This window comes from Salvia miltiorrhiza, unplaced genomic scaffold, assembly GCF_028751815.1.
Source record: "Salvia miltiorrhiza cultivar Shanhuang (shh) unplaced genomic scaffold, IMPLAD_Smil_shh fragScaff_scaffold_39, whole genome shotgun sequence".
Lineage (NCBI taxonomy): Eukaryota > Viridiplantae > Streptophyta > Magnoliopsida > Lamiales > Lamiaceae > Salvia > Salvia miltiorrhiza.
Window position 1 is genome coordinate 253439 of NW_026651458.1, and position 22746 is coordinate 276184.

General features: G+C 34.3%; 1 protein-coding gene across 2 annotated transcripts; it reads left to right on the forward strand.

The window, feature by feature from the left end:
- The first annotated feature begins 9393 nt into the window (after nt 1–9393).
- LOC131002920 (mitotic spindle checkpoint protein MAD1) lies at nt 9394–22320 on the forward strand. Of its 2 annotated transcripts, XM_057929413.1 has the most exons (16): nt 9394–9819; nt 10270–10369; nt 11111–11271; nt 12252–12449; nt 12532–12624; nt 14471–14584; nt 15153–15400; nt 15748–15919; nt 16323–16433; nt 16514–16717; nt 17222–17384; nt 18494–18584; nt 18665–18734; nt 20475–20603; nt 21241–21279; nt 22050–22320. In XM_057929413.1, exons 1-16 carry the CDS (start codon nt 9604–9606, stop codon nt 22137–22139), a joined length of 2199 nt encoding a protein of 732 aa, XP_057785396.1. In that variant the 5' UTR covers nt 9394–9603; the 3' UTR covers nt 22140–22320. The 2 variants fall into 2 exon arrangements, with proteins under 2 accessions (XP_057785396.1, XP_057785397.1); XM_057929414.1 differs by lacking the exons at nt 20475–20603; nt 21241–21279; nt 22050–22320 and having other exon boundaries at nt 9410–9819; nt 18647–18734.
- The last annotated feature ends 426 nt before the right edge of the window (nt 22321–22746 follow it).

Genomic DNA, 22746 nt, shown 5'->3' on the forward strand with positions numbered 1-22746 from the left:
TAAAAAGTTAGACCACGGACCTCAGCCATATATGAAACTGTGAGATGTAAGTTTCCAATGTAATTTTTCCAAGCCACCTGGTATATAAGAACAATTGATAGTATTAATTAACCAGTAATATTTATTCATATAGGTTTAGCAGAAAACAGAAATTATCGCCTCCAATCAGCATTAGAATGCCTCCAGTCATAAACGCAAACATGCTTATATCTGGTACCATCATGAAATAATAAATCAAATCAAATGAATAAGAAAAGGATGCCAAATTGCCCTGGAATCTGTGACATAACAGGTAGGCAAGAGCTTCAATAGAAGCCACAGAATAAAGGAATTAAAACATTCATACTGAGAACATAGACAGGGAAGCAACATCCAAATGAATATTGACGGGAGCAATGATTGTACAATGAACTAGAAACAGAAAGGCAAAGGAGATGAACTCTAAACTCAGCAATCACACATTTATCTACCACAAAAAATGATGCAAGTACGTCACAAGTGACTTGAGTAGGTCATAATAAACAAGCTAAGTCAATGAACCAGACTTCATACACTTACCTTTGCTCCAAATTAAATAAGATATTCCAACTACACTCAGTTACTCCATATATGTATCACACAAGTAGCAACTTCAAATTGGTAAACTGCCAATATAAAACTAATATATATGACCTCGATTTGATTTTGGATAGAAATGAGTATGCTTGGAAAGATGTTTGAGTCTCAAATTGTTTGTTGGCTCGTCATCGCTCAAATCCACCGATTCAATGTTACTTGCATCTCCATTAGGTGTTGCATGTGAGCCACTAGATGAATCATGTGCATCTTCACTGTTTGTCACTTTCTGCAATACATAAAAATCCGAAACTTGATTTCAGGATAGAATAAAGTAAAGGACAAAATAAATTAATTTAAAAGACAGATATGTTATCGTTTACTATTAATTTAAATGTACCTTCTTTTCTTTTCCATCAGTTTTCTCATTTTTCTCACCCACATCCTTTGGTACCTTGATTCCATTGTAGTTCTCTAGATATGCTTTGATTTCATCATGGTCAGTCAAAACTTTTCCTACATTGTATGCTCCAGTGAATTTATTGGTTTGTCCATCTTTCACATTTACTTTAAACAAAGCCTTCTTGTCGACCAATGATTCAATCTCCATAGGTTGTTCATCAAGATCACCAAACTTGAAACATGAAAAATAAAGTTTAATAAGTACATGTATACAAAAATGATAATCTGTAATGTATTTGAAAATTATTAAAGCTTTTACCTTGTTAAATTCTGCTGTCATTCCTAAAATCTGTAGACATTTTCTTTCCCATAGATGAAATGCTGCAATTCCGTTTTCGTCTGCTACTTGAAGTGTTAACTTATGCCTTTTATATGCAATGACAAAAAATAATTAATACCTATCGTTATTTTTGTCACACAACTCTTACTTTTTACCGTAATATTTTAGATTATGGCCAGAACAAGGGGTAACAGGAGACCTCCGGCAGACGAAGAATCTGATAGCGAAGCCACTCAATCGATAGGGAATAGGAATCGAAATCGAAATGATGTTAATACGCTGGCCCACGTGCTTACACAAGCACTGAGAGGAGTATTACCTCAACAACCGCATCAACCTCAAGCAGAAGGTGGAAATGGAGTAGTAGCTCAATTTCGAAGCATGGCACCGCCAATTCTAAGAGGGAATGAAGGACCCTTAGGGACCGAGGAGTGGATGCGCCAGATGGAACGCATTTTCAACTACATGCGTTGCAGGGACGACTTGAAAGTGACATGTGCAGCCTTCCAACTAACAGACGATGCAGGACACTGGTGGAAGTCGGAAATTGCTGCCCTTACTGAAGAGCAGGTGAGAGCCATCACCTGGAGAACGTTCAAGGAGAAAGTGATGGGAAAGTATTTCCCAAGGGCTTTTCGCAAATAAAAGGAGATAGAGCTCATGAACTTGGAGCAAGAAAACATGACCGTTTTGGAATACGAACGGAAATTTACCCAACTAGGCCGTTTTGCTCCCCACTTGGTGGACACCGATGAAAAGAAGGTTTGGAGATTTGAGAATGGGTTACGCCCTGAGATTGGAGGGCACTTAGCAGCTCTAAACATCACATCGTACTCGGAAATCTTAGAACGAGCCCAAGCAGTCGCATCACGCCTGAAACTGGACTACTCTGTGGCTCGACCTCAACATACTGGAGAAAAGAGGCACTGGGATGATCGAGACAAAATGAGGAACTCCCAGTCAGAAAAGAAACCAAGGAGTAATGTGGGAGACGACCAAGAATTGGCGTCGCACAAACCTCTTTGTCCACGTTGTCAGCGTTACCATTTCGGAGAGTGCAAATCTGGCGAGAACGTATGCTTCCGATGTCAAAAAGGAGGACACATGGCGATGAACTGCCCAGAAGCACGGAGTACGAATGTCCCGAACAACAACAACGTCCCGATTTGGTGGAATAAGGACAATAACTGGGGAAGAAATCACGGCAACAACAACAACAATATGGGAAGGAACCCGAACTTCAACAACAATGGTGCCCGCAAGGGAGAGGCACGAGTTTATGCCATGAACCAGGAAGAGATGGATGGAGAGGCTCGAACTATGTCAGGTATCTTACCCGTTCTGGACAAGTTTGCTATAGTACTCTTTGAATCCAGTGCTTCACATTCGTTTATCGCAATGAGATTTTACGAAAGCTGATACAACCCTTAAAGGTAAGAATTCCCTCAGGAAAGGTGGTGGGAATAGACCGTTTGACAAGGGAGGAAAACTAAGACCTTGTTACATCAGGCCCTATGATATTCTCGAACGAGTTAGTGAGGTAGCATATCGGTTAGCGTCGCCGTCAAGCTTGACTTCGATACATAACGTCTTTCATGTCTCGTCTTTGAGAAAATTCGTCCATGACCCGGGCAATATTGTGAATCACGTCGAGCTAGAACTTGATAGGGACCTAATTTATGATAAGCACCCGATAGCCATTTTGAATAGGAAAGTTCACGTGTTAAGGAATAAAGAAATCCCTCTAGTCAAAGTCCAATAGAGTAGACATGATCATAGCAAGGCTACATGGGAAAAGAAAGATGACATTAGATCTAGATATCCTCTTTTGTTTGATTCAGGTAAGTAATTTCGAGGGCGAATTTTTTTTTTAGTTGGTAAGGTTGTAGTGCCCCAAAATATTTTTTTTTAGTACAAAAATTCCTCTTCTTTAATTTATTTCAATAATTAAATTTTAAGTCTTATAAATCGCGCTTAGATATTGCATGAGCACGGGCATTTAATTATAAGAAATTCAAAGCATTATTTATTTTACCTATTAGTATTATTTCTATAGTTATATTTTTAATTTCTCTTTTATATACTATATATTTTTTTATAAAGTCCAAATAGCTATTTATTGAGAAAATCCAATTCTTTTAATTTATGAAGCCCATTTCTTGGGCCCGAAGAAAAATAGTATAAGGTTGTGCACACTTCCTTTATTTTATTTTATTTTATTTTCGTTCATAATTACTGCTGCAAAATTTTACCCTAGTCAACCTTTCCTTGTGAAGTCATGGGAAGAATAATTGATTGATACTATTTCTAAAAATAAACCCTCAACCTCTTGTATAAATAGCAGCTCCTTTCACCTCATTTCTCACACTTAAAAATAAAAATCACCGAACTCTTCTCCTGAGTGAGGTAAACTCTCTATCTTGTGGCTTCTTTTCTAATATTTGTGTTGCGGTTCTTTCTCGTCAAAGAGAAGAACAATAACACATTTTTCCACTCAGCCATTTCCGAATAGGGCACACCATTTTCTTTATTCCCTAGCTTTGTGTCAGATTTTTTGTACATATAGTCTTGCAATGTTTCTTTTTTTTATTTTTCTCCTAATCCTAACATGCTACTGCTGCATATGTATTAAGTATATATATATATATATATATATATATATAATATATATAATGATTTCCTAGTTTATACTATAAACATGAGTGTCCTATATCTAACTTTTCATTTATTTTAAGCATAAATATTTATTAGGGAGTCTTCTACGTGTATATATATATATATATATAAGTGGATACATATGTTTATTTTTAAGAGTTTGACTTTTCCTTTTTTTGGTAAGCGCATATATACACATGCTGATTTTTTTAAATGTAATTAATTATAAGTAGTAGAAAAGAATTTTGTTTATATATATAAATATATATGTGCAGTTTTTATTCAAGTATATATATATATATATATATATATATATTCATGTGCATTCATTGATTTAAATGTATCTTAATTATGATTTCATAATTTACTTTTAGGCGAGGCGCGCAAGACTTAATCTTTAATTACTTTGCACGTGTCAAAGGGAAGTAAAGGTGGGGTTATAATGTTGCATTTACCATTTATCCTTATTATACGTTTTGCTCAATTTATATGTGTGAGAAGCAGGCAGAGCCTCCAGGCTATGAGACAGAAAGTTATAACCTACGGGTTAAATGAGACAGAAAGTTATAACCTACGGGTTATATAAGACAGAAAGTTATAGCCTAGGGGTTATATGAGACAGAAAGTTATAGCCTACGGGCTATATGAGACAGAAAGTTATAGCCTACGGGCTATATGATACAGAAAGTTATATAGCCTTCGGGCTAAGAGACAGAAAGTTATTGCTTTCGGGCAATATGAAAGAGCAGACAGTTTTTATTGCACTTATATCTTGTTGTGATTCTTATAATATGGATAAATGCACCCCACTGAGTTTATTGTACTCACCCCTAAACAATATCTTTTTCAGGAGATGACTCGGGCGATGAGAGGCGGGGCGAGTGATGGTCAAGATAAAGGAAGAATAATGTTCTATTTTTCAATTGGAATAAAGACTCAGTTTATGATGTTTATATGCATTTTCTTTGAAATTGAGATTTTAGTTGTTTAAAATATTGGAATCTTATTATTTTTATTCAGAATACATTTTATTATTTAATAAGAAAAATTGGGGCGTCACAGTAACTCAGTAGGAATTAGTAACCTTAACTTCACCTCTGAAATTAAAAGAATTAGTTTTATATTTACCATATAATACTTTAGACTATGAACCAATATATCTGCACTTTAAGTTTGATATTAAAAATTATAATTTAATAACTGATTACAAACTATTAGACTACAATGAAATGTAGGCCAGAATACAATGAAATATAATACATAGGTCAGAATGTAATGAAATATAATACATAGGTCAGACTAACAATGAAATATTATATGAAACATGAAATGAACATTAGACTATAGGAAATACAAGTCAGAATACAATGTAATGCATGTCAAAATAATTTAGACCATAACATGTTCATTAGACTATAACATGAAATGAACATTAGACTATACGAAATACTGGTCAGAATTCAATGTTGGTAATGCAGCTCAGGATAATTTATAATAGGAAATGTGCAAATGCAAATAATGTTGGAAATGCAGATCATAATACAATGTTGAGTTAATACATGTAAGATTACAATGCAGGGCAGAATAATGCAGGTCGGAATAATATATAATAGGAAATGTAGGTCAGAATATAATGTTGGAAATGCATATCATAATACAATGTTGAGTTATAATACATGTCAGAATACAATGCAGGGCAGAATAGTTACCTTTGTATGAAGTTGCTTTGCAGAATTGTATCATTACAACAATAGGGATTTCTTGTTCATGTTGTAGAAAATCTGAAAGTTTGTTAGCATAATCATCCCATAAAGTGTATGATATTGTTTCACCCCCATTTACATGAAAATAAAAATAGTGAGTGTATTAGCGTAGAAAATTATATGAATTCAAAAATATAAACAAAATTTCTAATTTTACTCTAGATCTTCTAGAGTGAAATCAATGAACTTTGAAGATCTTCCATTGCATTGCTTTGTTTCTGGTGGATAGTATGAAACTATCACTCCAATGACATCTGTAATTCATTTGTTAGATTGTATTAGTAATGAATGTAAATAAAATATTTATTATTGAAATCAATATCGTACTTACCAAACAAAACTTCATCAGCCACGTTTTCAATTGCTTTTATCTCTGCAAATGGTTTGAAATTTGTAATGGCTGAAGGAAACTCAAGGTCATCCAACTCACAGATTCGAGTTTGCTTGAAAAAAAGCAATTTCAGATCTGATTTTGTTGTCTTGATTCTGTTTGCATTGTTTGCCACAATGTATTCATAATAGCAAATACATTTTGTTGGGAACCTTGTGGAATATCCTAATCCTTGTTTTCATGATACCAAAATTCATAGGTCTTAATTGTAATAGACTAGAACAGTTTTTGAACTCAAGTGTTAGAGTTCGTTTCTAGTTTAGTATGCGGTTCTGAAGACTGAAGGACTGAAGACTGAAGATACCAACTGAAGTATCAGTTGAAGAATCAGTTTGGAACTGATTACTTAACGCGTGCCATAGACTGATACTAAAGTCAAGTATCAGTTGATCATTCTTTCTCGGACTGATCTTCCAACGTTCAAAGGAAGCCACGTACTCTCAAGAGTACAACCGCATTAAATGCAGAGATCTCAGGATCTTATCTCTGCAGAGGTCATTCCTATTTAGTGGTTACTTTATCAGAGATGTCACATCGCCTGCCCCTCAAGAGAGCCGTTTCCACCAGACAAGGAACCTCGAAGATTGAAGCCTTAGCCCAAATTCGAATTGCTCTCCAACGGAAGAAATCTTGAGGACGCTCTACGCCAACGGATCTATTCAAGAGTTCTCCTACAAATAGCGCTCGAGGATCAACTTCAATCTTCACCGATTCAACGACATAAGCTGAAGCTCTGCCGAAATTGCTACTCAGCCTAAAGCTTAACCTCTCCAAAGCTTGAATCGAAGAAGAGAATTCCAAAGCCAAAATCAGTCACTGCTGATTACATACATTCTCTTAGACCTTAGGCAAACCACTGTTTACCCAGAAGCCAAGGTCAAACTTGCTACAAAGAACTTGTTCTTTGCAGTATAGTTGGCACTCGTTCAAACCTCCTTTCCAAAAGAAAGATTTGAGTGTTTTGAGTGATTCAGAGGTCAGAAGGGTTTTCTGTCTCTGAGAGTCTTAGTGCGGGTTGTGCTAAGCAAGAGAAATCCGACGCGAGTGAAGCGTGGGTACTGAAGAAGGGTTTTCTTCAGTGGTACGGTTGTGTGCACCCGGCAAGCACACGGTTTGGTTTGCAGTGCACTTGTTAAGCACTTGCGGAGTGGATTGTTGGTATGATCAACCGACCGTGGATGTAGGAAAGGGTTTTTCCGAACCACGTAAAAGTCTCTGTGTTGTTTACTGCTTTCAGTTTTACATTCCTACTTGTGTTGTTTCAATTGATAAACTGAATATTGATTAACGACAAAGAGAAACCTAAGACCAACAACGTGCTCTACCGAGGCTATTGCGAAACTAAGTTTAATTTCCGCTGCGTATGATATCAGTCTGACTGATCTATCTTTTGATAGTCAGGAAGAGTGTTATCATCTCTGTTTTAACAAACTCGACTGAAGCCCATAAGTGCATCAGTTAAGTTACAGAAGCTTAACTGATAACTCCTTACTGAAGAGCGTTCAATATCAGTCGTCAACCCTGTTTGGTCAAAACTGTTTTCAGTCAACAGGTGTCTTTGTTTGCGTGCAAAGTTTCGTTTAGATCTCTATCTTGAGATCCCTCTGATTGAGAATTTTGTGAAAATAGCCCATAGGTGTATTCCCCCCCATACACCTATTCGAGACCCCCTGGGACCTAACACATTTCCCACTTGAAGAGTGCTCTTGAATTTTTCAATGTATTGACGTTGAATTGTAGCATGCACTTTATTTTCCTGCAAAGTATGAAAGAATTAGTATATTTGTTTATGAAAATATAAATCTAAAATTAAATATACCTTTTTGTCATGGAAAATGCATTCCAGGGTATTGTTGCTGAAGTGAGTGGATTCATAACAGTGAATGAGCCGAAGCTGGATTGCGAATTTGCTGAGTCCTTCTTCAAGATCCTAAACGAATTGAGCCATTTGCAGAAAAGATCTAGATGTAGAAAGCAAATTGCAGAAAGGAAAATGCGTGTATGCTGTGTTGTTGGAGTGGGAAATATATAAATATTGAATGTAGTGTTTGAGATTATGACTGAACTGAACGTGTGGGAGTGGGTTAGTGGATTGTGGGTGAATATTTATTTAATTTCTGTTTCATAACAACATATTATAATTTCATTTGTTGAGTGTTTTCTAATTAATTAGAAAAAATTAGTGTGCACGTGTTAGTTTCAATTAGTTGGGTTCTGAATGTCTTATTTTTAATTCTTAACCTTAATATTGAAATTATTTTCAAAATTGCTATTGAAATCAATTTGAAATTGATTTGAAATCAATTTTAAATTGAGAATTGCTCTTTTAATTTAGTATATAGATTAAATATAACTACATGATTAAATACATATATAATTATTTAATTACGTTGATTTATTGGCCAATCAAAAGTTGCCATGTGTCAAAATTTATAGGCTCATGCTTAAAAGTCCAATCTGAAACTTCCTTAATTAATTTTTCCTACAACGATAAATATGAGATGTAGAAAGCTCATACATACACACAAATCATTTGAAGAGCTCAAGCATTAAAGGAGAAATTCACTACTACGAAATCATCTTTGAACAATTAAAGCGTTCTACAAGAAAATCAACATTCAAATCAACGTTTAATTCAGAAATAAGGTGGAATCCATCTGGATCGATGCCATCAAATTCAAATACAAATTCAAAGAGATCAAGAACACATACTCCCCTTCAATAATTTCAAGAAACTTTTGAAGATGATAATAAGATGATCAGATAGAGAATCCCAGCATGCACACAAATACATCTCATTCCACAAATTTTAGATATGTAATTTTTGTATTTCATTAAATTGAATATGTTATAATTTGTGTTTACATTTATTTTTCACAGTCTAGTCAATAGTCACAGTTCACACAAACACAATTTTTATACTCCCTCCGTGTCCCAAATAACTTTATAGGTGGTCTCTTGTAAAACTGGTTTCATGGTGAAACCGGCTTCACAATTAGTGGTCATTAATTGTGAAGCCGGTTTCATCATAAAATCGATTTTACGGGAGTTTTTGTGATAACTTTATAGGAGGGAAGAGCAAGAGTTTTAAGACGAAAAGATAAAAAAGTAAAGATAAATGAGGCATTGGAAATAGTGAAAAGGTAAAAATAAGGGTAAATGAAGTATTATTAATAGTGAGATATAATCCAAAAATAAAAAGAAATTTTTTCAGAACGAAATAAAAAGAAAAATTAGGAAGTTATTTTGGGTATAAATAAAATATTTTATATAATAGAAATAAATTTATATTGTTGAGACTCATTGTGCATTCCATACATGGCAGACGGGCAAAACCATTGAAGCCAAGAAGATTGGCGCCTTCTCTTTTAAAATGTTAGTCTACCTTTTTCGCCCATTTCAAATTTGAAGCCCTAGTATCTGTCATCCTTCTATTTCATTTCCAGCAGATCAAATACAGAGAGAAATTCAGAAATTAAGGAAGAGAATCGAAGAAGATGATTCTCAGAACGCCGCCGCCGAGGAAGAGGAGGGCAGAATCTCAGCCGCAGGAAGACGATAATAATAACAACAATAACAATAAGACTCAGAGCCCCAGTTCCAGTCGGCAGTTGCTGGTTTACGAGGACTTGCGGGCGCCGGAGTATTCGCATGACCACTCGATTCCAGTAACCTCCGAGCAGATGCTCTGCACCTATCAATGCCGACAGATGGTATGTTATTTGTTTAATTCTCAATTCGAGAACTCACATTTTTTCTTTTTCGAGAACTTATTAAGTTGTTTGGATCTTATTGATGTCGTTTGATGATGCTTTTGTTCCGTTATGGTTCTGGAAACGAATAAATTAATTTGTCGGCATCACGTTTAGTGTGTTCTGCAGAACACTGGCCTATATTGCGCAATCCATCAACTCATCTTAATTTAATATATCCTCAATCTGGAAATTTGTTATCAGTTTTTAAAGTTTCGTTGTCAATAACAGTTTTCAAAGTTGGTTAATTACTTGAACGTTGGTCTCTTTGTTTTTGTATGATCTGATTGATGTCTTTGGCAATCATATACTAATGCATTTTCTTTTTCCTTCTATAGGTTCGATTGAGCATAATTATTGTTCTAAAATTGCGTTAGCAATTATTGTGGCTGACTAGACGTGGTTTTGCAGGTGAAATCAGAATTTTTTGATGCTCTAAGCAGTGCAGAGAAACAAGCACATGATTATCAATCAAAATTTGAAGCACTCAATGAGGGTTTTGAAAAATCTGGTAAGATTGTTAGTATGTGCTTATTGTGTAATGTCAAGCACTTGTGGCAGATGATTCCATAGTTATCTCTACAATCAATCAATGTATCATAGCTGCATGCCATGACCCCAAAATCTACGCTATTGAGAATGTTTATCACAAATCTTTCCAGATATATCCTCTTTCAATTGGGCAGTGCCTTCCACGAAATGTTTTTCTGAATCGAATGTGGGTTGCTGTTTTTATTTTCTTGATAAAGCGCTTGAAATGATATGTCATACTAGATAGGTGGTCCTTGAGATTAAGACTAGCAGCTGATAACCTTTGAAGAATTTGAATTTGTTCTCCTCCCAGTGAGCCTTGAGAAGCTCCATTTGTTACCTGTCTAAATTATTCCATGATGGAGGCACGTGTCTCCTTCTTTGCATGCTTTTTTGTTCCTCACAAGCTTACCACATGAAGCATTTAGGAATGACAACCTGATGTAGTCTTTCAATCTCGTATTCTTCTTCTGGAACAACAGATATTTACTTTAAAGTACACTTTCTTTTCAGTTTCTTAGATGGCCGACATGCATTTTGAAGTAGATAAATTGTCACTGTAATTCACTAATTTGATATTCCATATTTTTGTCCTTTATTGGGTTATTCATATGTATCTCTTAAGATGTGTTATCTTTTTGCTTGTTTCTTGCTCAATGTCTATAGGACCATATTATGATGATGAAATTGTATCACCAGAAATAAACTTTGCTTCTTACAGAATCAGAGAAAAAGAAATTACGGGATAAATTTTTCAACACCGAGCAGGAACTAGCTGCTGCTAGAGGACGTGAACATATATTGCAGGGGCAACTAAGGAAGGAGGTCGATTTTTCTCAAGAACAGCTCAAAAAACAACTACAGGCCTTTAATGAGCTTGAGGTATATAAGTAACGGAGCGTGAACCATCGAAGGTTCTGACTAGTCATCTTACATAATCAGTTTCTTATCGATGTATTGTCATACTGGTTTTGCAAATGATTTTTGAGTCAACTCCCTCTATTACGTTTACAATTGACCCTTTTGCTCTTTTGTCAGAAACTTTTTGAGAGTGGATATATCTGCTGCCCCATTTATTGCTTTTGTAATCCTTTTGCCTCTCAATTTCATATAGTTGCTGCTCTGTGGATGTTCCCAGGGATTTACTTTGAGTTCAAGTTGAAGACTATTGAGTGCTATCTTTATTGTAATTTTATATCATTCTCTTCTCAAACCAAAAACAAAAAAACCAAAAGGACAAAGAACAAGAAGTTAAAATGAATCATCTTTCATTCTTTCTTAATGTGGGTTTTGAAGGCGCAGCATTTTTTGTTATTCTTTGTCAAGAGTCTTGGTGTTTTTAGCTTTTCTAGATTGTGGTTCTGCTGTAGATATATTTCCATTATGATTTAATGCTCAAATCCAATGGGATAATCCTACATCTAACCAAATTATTTCCTGATGCTTTGATATGCTAACTCTGGCTCTGGTTTAAGAGACCAAGAACTGAAATCTCAAGCACTTAATCTTGTTAGTCATCCCCATTCAACCCTTCTTGCAAATCTACAGCCAATTTCGGTGAATTTAAAATGATACGCATGATTACTGCCATTTTCTTGCTTTGTAACAGTGTTAGTACTTAGTCCACTGGCTAGTTTTAACATGTATAAGATCTGTACCAAACTCTTGTGATTTTCCATATTAGGTTGCTTTCCCGTTGCTCTTTTGAACAAATTATGTACATGTCTGGCTGTTGATACATGGTGACCCCAGAGGGATGCTTTTTGTTACTATTTTGTTTTAGCACTTTTAAAAACCTACACTTTGTTTCTCTGGTCATGGTCATGCTTTTATTTCATTGTTATTTATGTTTGGTTTTGTAGATAAAGTTTCAGAATGAGATGGGTCTGCGCAAAAATGCTGAGTCGTCAGCTGCTAAAGCTGAAGAAAGAGCACAGATATTAGAGGAGAAGCTAAATACTGTATCAGAAAGCATAGATAGAGAAAAGGGCCGTATTCAAAATGAGCTTGTGCAAATGAGAAGTGACACAAAGCTATCTGTTGCTAGAATAAGTGCTGATGTCAGTACTCCAGATTTGTTATTTGTACAACGCTAGTCATTGTGATTTTATTATATTAATACTTCATCATCTTTTTGTTCAGCTTGAAAGAATGGAATGTAGAGCTAAAAATGCAGAGAAAGAGTCGGAATTACTGAAAGGGCGGTCGGAAGAACTCAAAGAGCAACTGGATAAGGTAACTATTTCACAGATCAGTGTTGTAAAAATTGAATGGGGCGGCCGCCTTGAGGCGCTCTTCAAGGCAATGCGGTTCTAAACCGCCCCAAATCTTACGCCTCAATATGTAAATTGGATTTGTACGCCTTTTATTTGCGAGGTGGCAGCCTAGAGTCTTTTTGGGTGAAAGGCTGTCCAAAGGGTGCTGAGGTGGGGTCATTCTTCAATTAATTTAATAGTATCTCTTATCTCTTAAATTAAAAAACCCATGTTGATCTTATAGCAAAAATTAAATAGCCCATTCAAGTAATATTTAAACCCCAAACTAAAGTATTAACAGTATAAATTAAAGAAACTTGCATGTTTTTTTTTTTACGCAAAGTGATGTATTTTTGCTTGCTGCGCGCTTCCCTCTCTCTCAATTCTTCACCTCTCTCTCATCCGTTCCATTCTCTCATCCTCACGCCTGAGTCCTGACTGCCGACCACCGCAAGAATTTAAATTTTATGTTTTCTATATGTTGTTTTTGATGAATGGGTGAATTTGGTGTTTTTGAGATACTTTAAGGTTATTTTGATTGTTTTGAAGACTTGTACACCCAAGAATTTGAATTTTATGTTGCTAAATGTTATTTTTGATGAGTTGGTGAATTTGGTGTTTTAGGGATACTTTAAGTTTTTATTTTTTATTATTTTAAGACTTACAATTCTAAGAATTTAAATTTTATGTTTGCTATATGTTATTTTACATTTTTTATGATTTTTTTTTGGGGTTAATTGCATATAAATTACAACTTTCAACAAATTCTCATTTTGCAAATGAACTTTAAAATCTTTATTAAAATTACTCAACTATTAATCTCTTTTCATTTTGCATATTTGTTCATTTTCTGGCCAAATTTTGGATCTAAAATGACGTCGTTTCCATCCAACTATACATTACAATGTCAATTCTAGCTTTCCACACGATTATATTTTTGCTACGCAAGCATATTCATGTCAAACGAGTATATTTATGCCATGTCACCACGATAAAAAATTGGCAAATATGTAAAATGAGAAGAAATTAATAGTTGAGTAATTTTAATTAAGATTTTAAAGTTCATGTGCAAAATGAGAATTTGTTGAAAGTTCAGTAATTTATATGCAATTAACCCTTTTTTTTTGTCTTCATCCTGAGGCTTATGCCTCGAGGCTTACTGCCTGGCCTCGCCGAGGCAAAACGCCTCAGGTCTGCCTTAAGCTTTTACAACATTGATTCCACTGTTTCACTTCTATGGAGTTTTTGCACATCTCAATATTAGCTCATGAGGTTGTATAATCTATAGTTTCTTTACTTAAGATTAATTTCCATGTATCATGACTGAGCTTCATTTCATTCGGTCTTGCGGCTGTTCATGCACCTTATGCTATCATTTATCTAGGTTTCTATTTTAGCACATCGTAAAATTTTAAGAGAAGGTTTTGATTTTTCTCTCTGGGATGTTGATGTTCTGAAAGCATGTCAAAATGCTGACTGCATTAGTTTGGCATTAGATAACCTGAAGGGCTACATTAATCATATATCTTCGTTCAATATTGTACTTGTAACTTGACCGATTGGCATGAATTTAAGGTAAAACTGAAGCATTTCTTGCTTTTGTTTAATATAACTTATTTGCGCACTAGATCTTTAGATGTTCATGCAGCATGTTTCTTTGATGTCATACCTGCATGAAATGAAAAAAATTGGGACATGAATTTTCTCTTTATGAATTGTATATGTCATCATATAACAATATAACATTATAACCTATTTTTAGTACCATTGCTGCATAAATTCATAAATTCGTTACAATTATCTGACAATTGTAGAATGACTGCCAGTGCATGCAGGAGAAATTTGAGTTGCACAAAAAGTTGTCTGCCGAATCTTCAGAAGCTCCTTCAAAGGACAATAGTTTATTGGTAAAGCATTTGCAAGAAGAACTGAGGAACTATGTAAGGATTTTATTATTAATTGCTAGGTATTAATGCATTTAGTTAGTCTAAATATAGAAACTACCATGCTTATTTACTTAAAGAAATAAAATAGGCAAGATGGAAAATTAGATATGATCAAGGGCGAGAAACACAACCTTTTGAGCATAAACTTTTCTATTTAAACTTTGATGTTCTTTTTGTAGCCCTAAAAGACCTGCAGTATTGATTAGCTTATGATAAAGCAATGTGACACTAGGAATTCAGATTGATGAAGTGGCAGGTTGTGTTTAGATTGCTTCCTTGTAACTTGTTAGGATTGCATGCGCTGTATCCTTAAACTACGAATTCATATTGGTGATGCGGCAGGTAGTATTAAGTGTCTTGTTTTCATTCTCTCATGGTTATTCTCTCAGGCTGTCAAATTTCTTAGTATTAGCAAATTAGCATCTTATAAGGAACTATTGTACCCTGAGTGACCGTTCTCCTGCATTCAATGTGGTTGTAAACTGAGAAATCCATTTTAATGTTTCCCTTCCCAGTACATTACAAGTATATTAATAATGGACCTGTCTCATTATATCACTAGGAGTCTGAAGTTCATGAAGCTAGAAAGATAAAAGCTTCTCATCAAGACATAGAATTATTGAAAGAAAAGTTACATGAAGAAAAGAGCCGCAAGGAGAGGGCAGAGTTGGAACTACTGAAGTTATCTGACCTCAGTTCAAACATGAAGAATTTGGAGGATGAGTTGTCTGTGTGGAAATCAGTGATTAAGGAACTTCCTGGTGTGTCATCTGCAGATGATATACCTTCTGAGTTTTCAGCTTTGCAGAAGTATGTATCTTAGTCGTGTTGTGCTTATTTTTCTGTTGTTTAGAGTTGCAGTAGTATGCAACTGCTCTATTAATCTTGTCTTGTGAGGTACTCATGCTTCTTAGATTTTCATATTGCTGCAAAGCTTTAAGATAAAAAACCATGTATAAAACTGTTTCAGAGGAAAGCTGGATTTGCTTCATATTGCACTTTTGTACAGGAAGTAAAGTAACTTTTCCCGCTTATGATGTTTTGAGATCACAAATATTGAATGTGAGACTTAGTGTTCTATGTTTTTTTTTTCAGTGCATAGGTCCTATATCTCTCTTTATGAGGGGATTCTGACCTCTTTTATTGATCTCACATAGGAAAGTGGTCGATAGCATGAAGAATGCAAGTGAGACCCGGGAAAAGGTCATAGAAATTCAGGTGGCTCTTGATAAGGCTATTCTTGACAAACAAAATGCAGAAACTGAGGCTGCCATGGTGAAAGAGAAGGCAGAGTCATATAAAGCAGAAATCAAAAGGCTGGAACTGATGGTTTGTTCTATAATGGTTCTTTGGTTGTATGAACATAAAAGTCCATCTCCTTTCTCTCCAGTATTACTATAATGATTTAGAAGTTGAAAATGATTGTGATGTGATTATCTTCGAATTTTTAGTACTTAATTCCTCTTGGAGAACTTACCACTCATAGATAAAAAACATGTGTAAGAAATTTTGCTGAAAAATTCAGTTATATCAACTTACAAGTCCATCCCAGCACTGAAAAGTGAACTCGTTTAGATATGCTATCACTTAAAATTGACAGTCATAAAAAATAACATGTTGTCTAAATGAACTCATTTGGATATTGCTTTATGGAATTTGTTTCATCTGCTTTCTTGCTCTGATTTCTCTCTGTCTCTCTTTGTCTGTTTAGCTTTTTAACTTTGTTCTTTAGCTAGGTTTGATTACAGAGGAAAGAGACCGCTTGAAAGATGTTGTTAAGGAGTTAAAAGAGCAGAAGAATCTTGAAGGTGGATCTGGACTGGTCAGTGGAACTATATTCCATGTAAGAGATAATATTCATATGCTTGTTCTTTTAAGAACTTTCTGCATTATTCTGTAGTTATTAATCTGTCTTATTGACAGGAGCTTGAAATATCTCTGGACAAGAAGGAAAACTATGTCAAGCAACTAGAAAATAGCTTATCAGAAATAAAGGAAAGTAATAGCCGCCAGCACAATGAGATAATGTTGCTGAATGAAAGGTTAACTAACGAAGCAAGACGAGTAAAGATGTTAGAGCGTGAAGGTGATCGCCTACGTTCCGAGATATCTTTATTGGAGTCTAAGGTTTGTGTTCAAGGCAAATCTACTTTCGTAAAGCTCAGAAATTTTGTTGGGATGGTGAAGGCCTCTCATTATCCTGAAATTTTACTTGTTCATCTCATACTGATAAATTATCGAGATCTCCTTGTCTTCACTTCATAGATTACATAACAGTAATAATTCCTTATGTTTTGCTAGTTATTCTTGCTTAGTAGTATTCAGGTGTCACACAATAGATGAATAGAAAGTAAATTTCCTAATATTCTGTATAGAAGTTATAGCTTTTGCCCACTGGTTTGCTGAGACTAATACATATATATCTGGTGAAGTCTCTGATCACTTTCGTAGGATGTAATTCCATATTCCATTAGAAATATAATGTGGGCAAGTAGTATTATTTTATTTGTACTTCAGAGCAGACAGCTCTGCTCAAATGCAAAGAAGCAACATGCCATCTATTCAATTACAGAGCTTACAAAGCTTGCAATTTTCCCCTGTAGTGATTGTGATCCTGTACTTTGTTTGCAGCTGGGACATGGCGATTTTTCTTCTGCCAATACAAAGGTCCTCCGGATGGTTAACACCCTGGCAGTCGAGACTGAGGCAAAACAAACAATAGAGGCTCTGCAAAATGAGCTTCAGAAGACAAAAGAAAAGTTACTGGCTGTTGAAGAACTTAAGAAACAGTCATGTAAGCGATGACACATGTTAAACTTGTATTAAGTTTTTGTCTCTTGTGCAATCATCAAGAATGGTAAATAATTTGTTTGATTGCTTTTGAAACATCCTTTTCCTCATCTGAATTGGGAAGTCAAGTGAGCGTGCATTAGGGCATTTTATAGGTATGTCTTAAGAATAAGAATCACTATTCCCAATAGAATCAACTTTCCAAAGATGATGAAATTGGCCATTCCCTCCAAACCCCATTGGTTAGCCTTTTCCATCTCATTGAGTCAAAACAACTGATATATATGATACTTTACATATAATTATGATATCTTATTCCGTTCCTTCATAACAATCACCTCATAAGGCCAAAAACCCACAGACACACATGGATGGACACATGCACACACTGCAAGCACAACACACACACACATTGTACTCACAACACATGCACATACATAGTAAGATAGACATACACACACTACACACCCTTATATTGTGTTTGTTGCATCTGAAGGTAAAACAGGTGATTAAGTTGCAGCAGATTGCTATCATATTGAGTAATGCCTACCACTTTATTCAAGAGTGTTTTGAGTTCTAAAAATTATTTTGAAGCTTGGTTTGATATAGATGCAATTAGAACTTGAAACCAGCTTTAAGTGAGTTGACAATGGATTAATTTCTGCAGCTTCACTTTTTAAAAATCATTTTATCAATACTAATCTTTTTAACTTTCTTTTTCAATCATTTTATTAATATTTTACTAATTGATTTGAGTTCATATTGAGCCTCATAGCCAATAAAACAAAAGGATATAATCTACTTTGACTCATTAATTTAACGAGTTAGATTGCCCTTTTGAGTATCATTAGTTTGTTTTGTTTTCAGTACTAAAAGGTGAAGTAGGCATAAGATCTGTAGGTGATTTCCTCATAAATGTCTTAAATCCTGTACATAATCTTCTAAACATGGCTTAACAGTGCAAGGTTCTATCAACTAAATTCATCAAACCTTTTACTATTAAGAACTTGACCATTGTTTGTGATAGTAATATAATATTTTTTTCTTTTCTTTTTCCTGTAACATTTATGGCACACTTTGATTTGCTCTTGTTCAAAACACCATTCTATATAGCTGATGCTGGCACACATGTTGACTCCTACGTTGCTGGGAAGATTAAGCAGTTGAAAGAGCAGATCGCAACACTTGAAAAACGTGAGGAGAGGTGAGTGGGAAATACCTTAAGTTTTTATAGCATTTCCCTTGTTATAGCTTGTAATAATGTAGGCGATGAACAATAAAAAGGTACAAGACAGTCTTTGCGGAAAGAATCTCTGTTTTCAGAAGGGCATGCTGTGAACTTTTTGGTTACAAGGTATTCCATTCCAAATCTATATTTGTAAGTTATGCTTGTATAGACAAACTTTCAATGGTAAAATTAGCTTTCAATAATTAGTTTTTAAAATTTAAATTCTAATATTATTATTTGTATACTGTGTTGCAAAATCTTATTTGGTGAATAAAGATTTTTAAATTGAATAAAATCCATCAAAAGCTACAATTTCAGTTCTGTTGTGGACTACCTGTTTTGATTTGACTTAGGTAATTTGTTTTAGTCTAGATAAGCCAATAAAATATAATTAAAAACTAAGCAATAAAATGTAATTGACTCTGTTCTTTTTTTCCCCTCTCTATTTTACACTTTAGGAAACTGAAAATATCATATAAAAAGTGAGTTATACTTGCTCTCTATTTTCGTCTTTCCCCCAAACAACCATCTAGATTCCTCACAAGAATAGAAATATCAATTATCATTCATTTTACTGAAATATGAAGGATAGAATAATCTCTATTGATAAACATTTCACATTTTAAACTACAGCTACTGTTTTCTAATTTGTTAAAATTTTTCAAACAACTATCTTAACTAGGATGGAGGGTGTACAAACAAAATATAATGTAGTTATAATCTTATAAGCTATAATGTATTCGATTGTTTTAGGATTTGATGGACCGTGTTAAATCCATATTGCAGCATTTCAAAGAAAGCATTTGAAAGACTGGCTTTTTCATCCCCCCCCTCCTCCTCTCCATTTAGATGACACCATGTATAACTATAGGTGTTCACAGCTGACACTGGGTTCAAACCAACCACAACTGGAAATTGGATCTCTAAGACCAAATGAAAATAATTAGTTTGATTGAGAAAGGAATGAGCTCAGACTAAGTAAAATTATAATGCTTATGGTGTATGTTCTTGGATTATTTATTTATTTATTAGTATTATTAGAATGTTTTTGGAATCTTGCATTTAAAAGAAAAAGGATTGCAGATAATTGTATAATATGATTAATGTGTTACATATTTCTAAGACCATCAAGTAAAAGAAATTGAAATGATGCTTTCACAACAAGACAACACCCCATCGTTAAAAAGTCGCTAGAAAGTGAAAATTGAGAAAAACCATCACAAGCAAAAAATACCTTGGTTAATATTCCATTGTTTTGTTTTAGAAAACTTTGGTGTTTGATTGAATTTTGATTTTCTTATGTTAGAGCCAACCATATTTGGACTAATATTTCGTTATACTTCTATTTAACTTTTTTGTACATGTTCTTGTATTAGCTTTCTTATGTATATATTCTTTTGTGAAGTCTTACACAATTATTAGTAGTCTTTTTTTTTTTATTTTATATTTTACTCATCATTATATATTAAATAAAAAACTATTTAACTAAGATATGTAATCATTTGAACTGATGATCAAATTCTTTTGTTTTGTTTCGAAGGATAATTTTGTAAAATCGAAGTAAAATTGAGTAGAACACCTAGGAAGAATGAAAACATAGGAGCAGGTGACCAGTATCATTCTTCCTGGTTAATGATAACTCCCAGCGTCAGAAGACATTGGAATTGGACTAGGACTCTTCATGCCACTCCCACATGACATGATATCATAAGCTATTCTATGATTTTAAGCTTGCTTTCACTTTATTTTGTGGGAAATATTTTGGATTGACTTAAATGCTTTGTATGATTTAAATTTCTTGTCGTAGTTCATATCTGTTAATTTTCTGAAATCCCATGATCTTGTTATCTTATAAATGTGCTTCAGATTGTGATGGATGATCACCAGCGGCCAGATGGAATTCCGGTAACGCGATTTACTCTGCATTCAATCTATGCATTGAGTGATGATGAGAAGCTTCAATTCGAATATGAATCTGGGAACACAAATATTGTGGTAAGCTGTGTGCATAATTTTTATTTTTTTGTGTGGTTGAGGTGAAGTGGTGGTAGTTAGCCTAAGGCCCGAAAAGAATGGATTTACTATAAAAGTCAGATTTTTCATTCTCTTTTGCTTATACTTTGAGTTGTATGCATCTTGAGTGAATGCACTTGACCCTCCCTTAGAAGTATGCTTCTCCAGAAACCCCTATGTGGTTGTTTAATAAATTGCATTCATTATGTTAGGTTAATGAATCAGAAGAGAATGTAGGTTCTTTAGTCAATGATTAGATTTGGAGCCTTGCAATTTCTACCTTAAATTTAGAAAGTTGTAAGGTAAATTTCCAATGCATGGTAGACTTTGGATTTTAGAAGAGTAAATGTGATACATGTTGAAGAGAGTTAACGAATGGAAAATCATCATATGTTTCACGAAAAAGGTAAGGTACATTTTAATATACTGTCTTTATTCTCTTTTCTTGGTATCAACTTTCCTGAACAAGATTTTATTTGACCTTTTGAATTCGGAATTATATGGAACACTTAGTCCAAATAAGTAGAAAGAGAAGATTAAAGTAAATACATATTACACCATTATTCAACTTGAATTAAATTGTATATTTATCCTTTTCTTTCCTTTGTTGATTCAATAGGTGAATGCGTATACTTCACAACCTGAGATATCTCGACAGGTTTATCTATATATCTTTTGGACATTTTTTTCATGTGTATTTCTAAATCCTAAAGACATGGTCTCTGATTCATTGTGCTGACTTTTTTTGTCAATTGAATTTATAATTTTGTTAATTGGCCTGATGGATGTTGTGATGCCACGTTAAAATAGTTTTGCTAGTTTTTTTTTTTTTTTGCATGTTAGATTGACACTTATCACAAATCTACTGCTAGACAATTTCTTAATTTGTTAATTCCTTCCCCTCTCTGTCACTCACCTTAAAGATGAAGCAATTATATTTCCCAAGACTAAACCGAGCCAGCAAATTAGGACCTGCACTCCAAAATTTCCAACTTAGAAATGAGTGTTCTTTAAAGCTGGTGTTTTTAATCTAAATCCTGTTCTGTTTAGTTACCTCGTTAAAGTTTAATCTTAATCTTCTATGTTAACTCAGGTTCCTATGCGACTCTTCCTCTCTTGGCCCACTTTGATCTATGTGGCTTAGTGTTTCTTGTCAAAAATGTTTGGTGCCTTATAAGCCACACTTTAATTTATAAGGCACCAAACATTTTTCAGGTTCTTACACAAATTTTTACACCAGTATTGGGACTGAAGTAGATAATGCACCAACATTTTGAAGACCTTATTCTCGTTAAAATGAATTGCGAACAAATAAATAAATAAATCAGTGCTTACTTCTGATTCAAAGGAACCATTTCGATTTTTTTTTTAATTAATTTTTGTTTGCATCTGGAATGAACATTTTTTCTTAAATGATGTGTTTTGTAGGTTGATATATTTATCCGGAAGATGAATTCAGTTCCTGCCTTCACGGCAAATCTGACTGTGGAATCTTTTAATAAGCGTACACTCTCATGAAGTGCAGCAGTACAGCAGTATCGCTTCTCACTTCTCTTCGTCTGTGATTATTTTCTAACGCTGTAAATGTGACTTGTGCTAAGATGAATTAAGTTGTACATTTTCCTTTTGCTTCTCTTCTATGGAATGAGGTTTTATTTGTCAGATAATTTCTTATCTTGTAACATTCATCATTTGATCATGTCCTTGAAATGAGATGGGATATAGGTATAGTTAAAACTAGAACTGGACCTCTGATTCTATTTAAACTGAACATCTCATTCCATTCAATTATGTCATGTAGTTGAAAAATGCTTTATGTTAAAAGGAAACCTCTTCAACACTTACGAAAATGGCTGTATTTGCCTAAACCTAAATAGGCTTTTAGAAAGTAAGATAAACTCCTTTATTTCAGTAGTTATTAGGTTAGACTAGGTGTGAATAGCCTGATCTGAATTTTATATTGATAGGGGTAGATTGAAATGGTATAAAGAAAATGCTCGTCTTCCAGTAACCTATTCCTTTGTAGCTGGGATCTGTATTTTACAATTTTAGTTTGAAAACTTGAGTTGATCCTGAGACAATTGCTGTGTTTTGGAGTAAGCATTTGTGTAGTGAGAAAAATGTA

Excerpts from the sequence above, each read along its gene's own strand:
- LOC131002920 (XM_057929413.1), top strand. The coding sequence starts at position 9,604 with ATGATTCTCAGAACGCCGCCGCCGAGGAAGAGGAGGGCAGAATCTCAG. Across the intron at positions 12,450-12,531 it reads TTGCTAGAATAAGTGCTGAT|CTTGAAAGAATGGAATGTAG; the intron begins GTCAGTACTCCA and ends CTTTTTGTTCAG. Across the intron at positions 15,920-16,322 it reads TCAAAAGGCTGGAACTGATG|CTAGGTTTGATTACAGAGGA; the intron begins GTTTGTTCTATA and ends TTTGTTCTTTAG.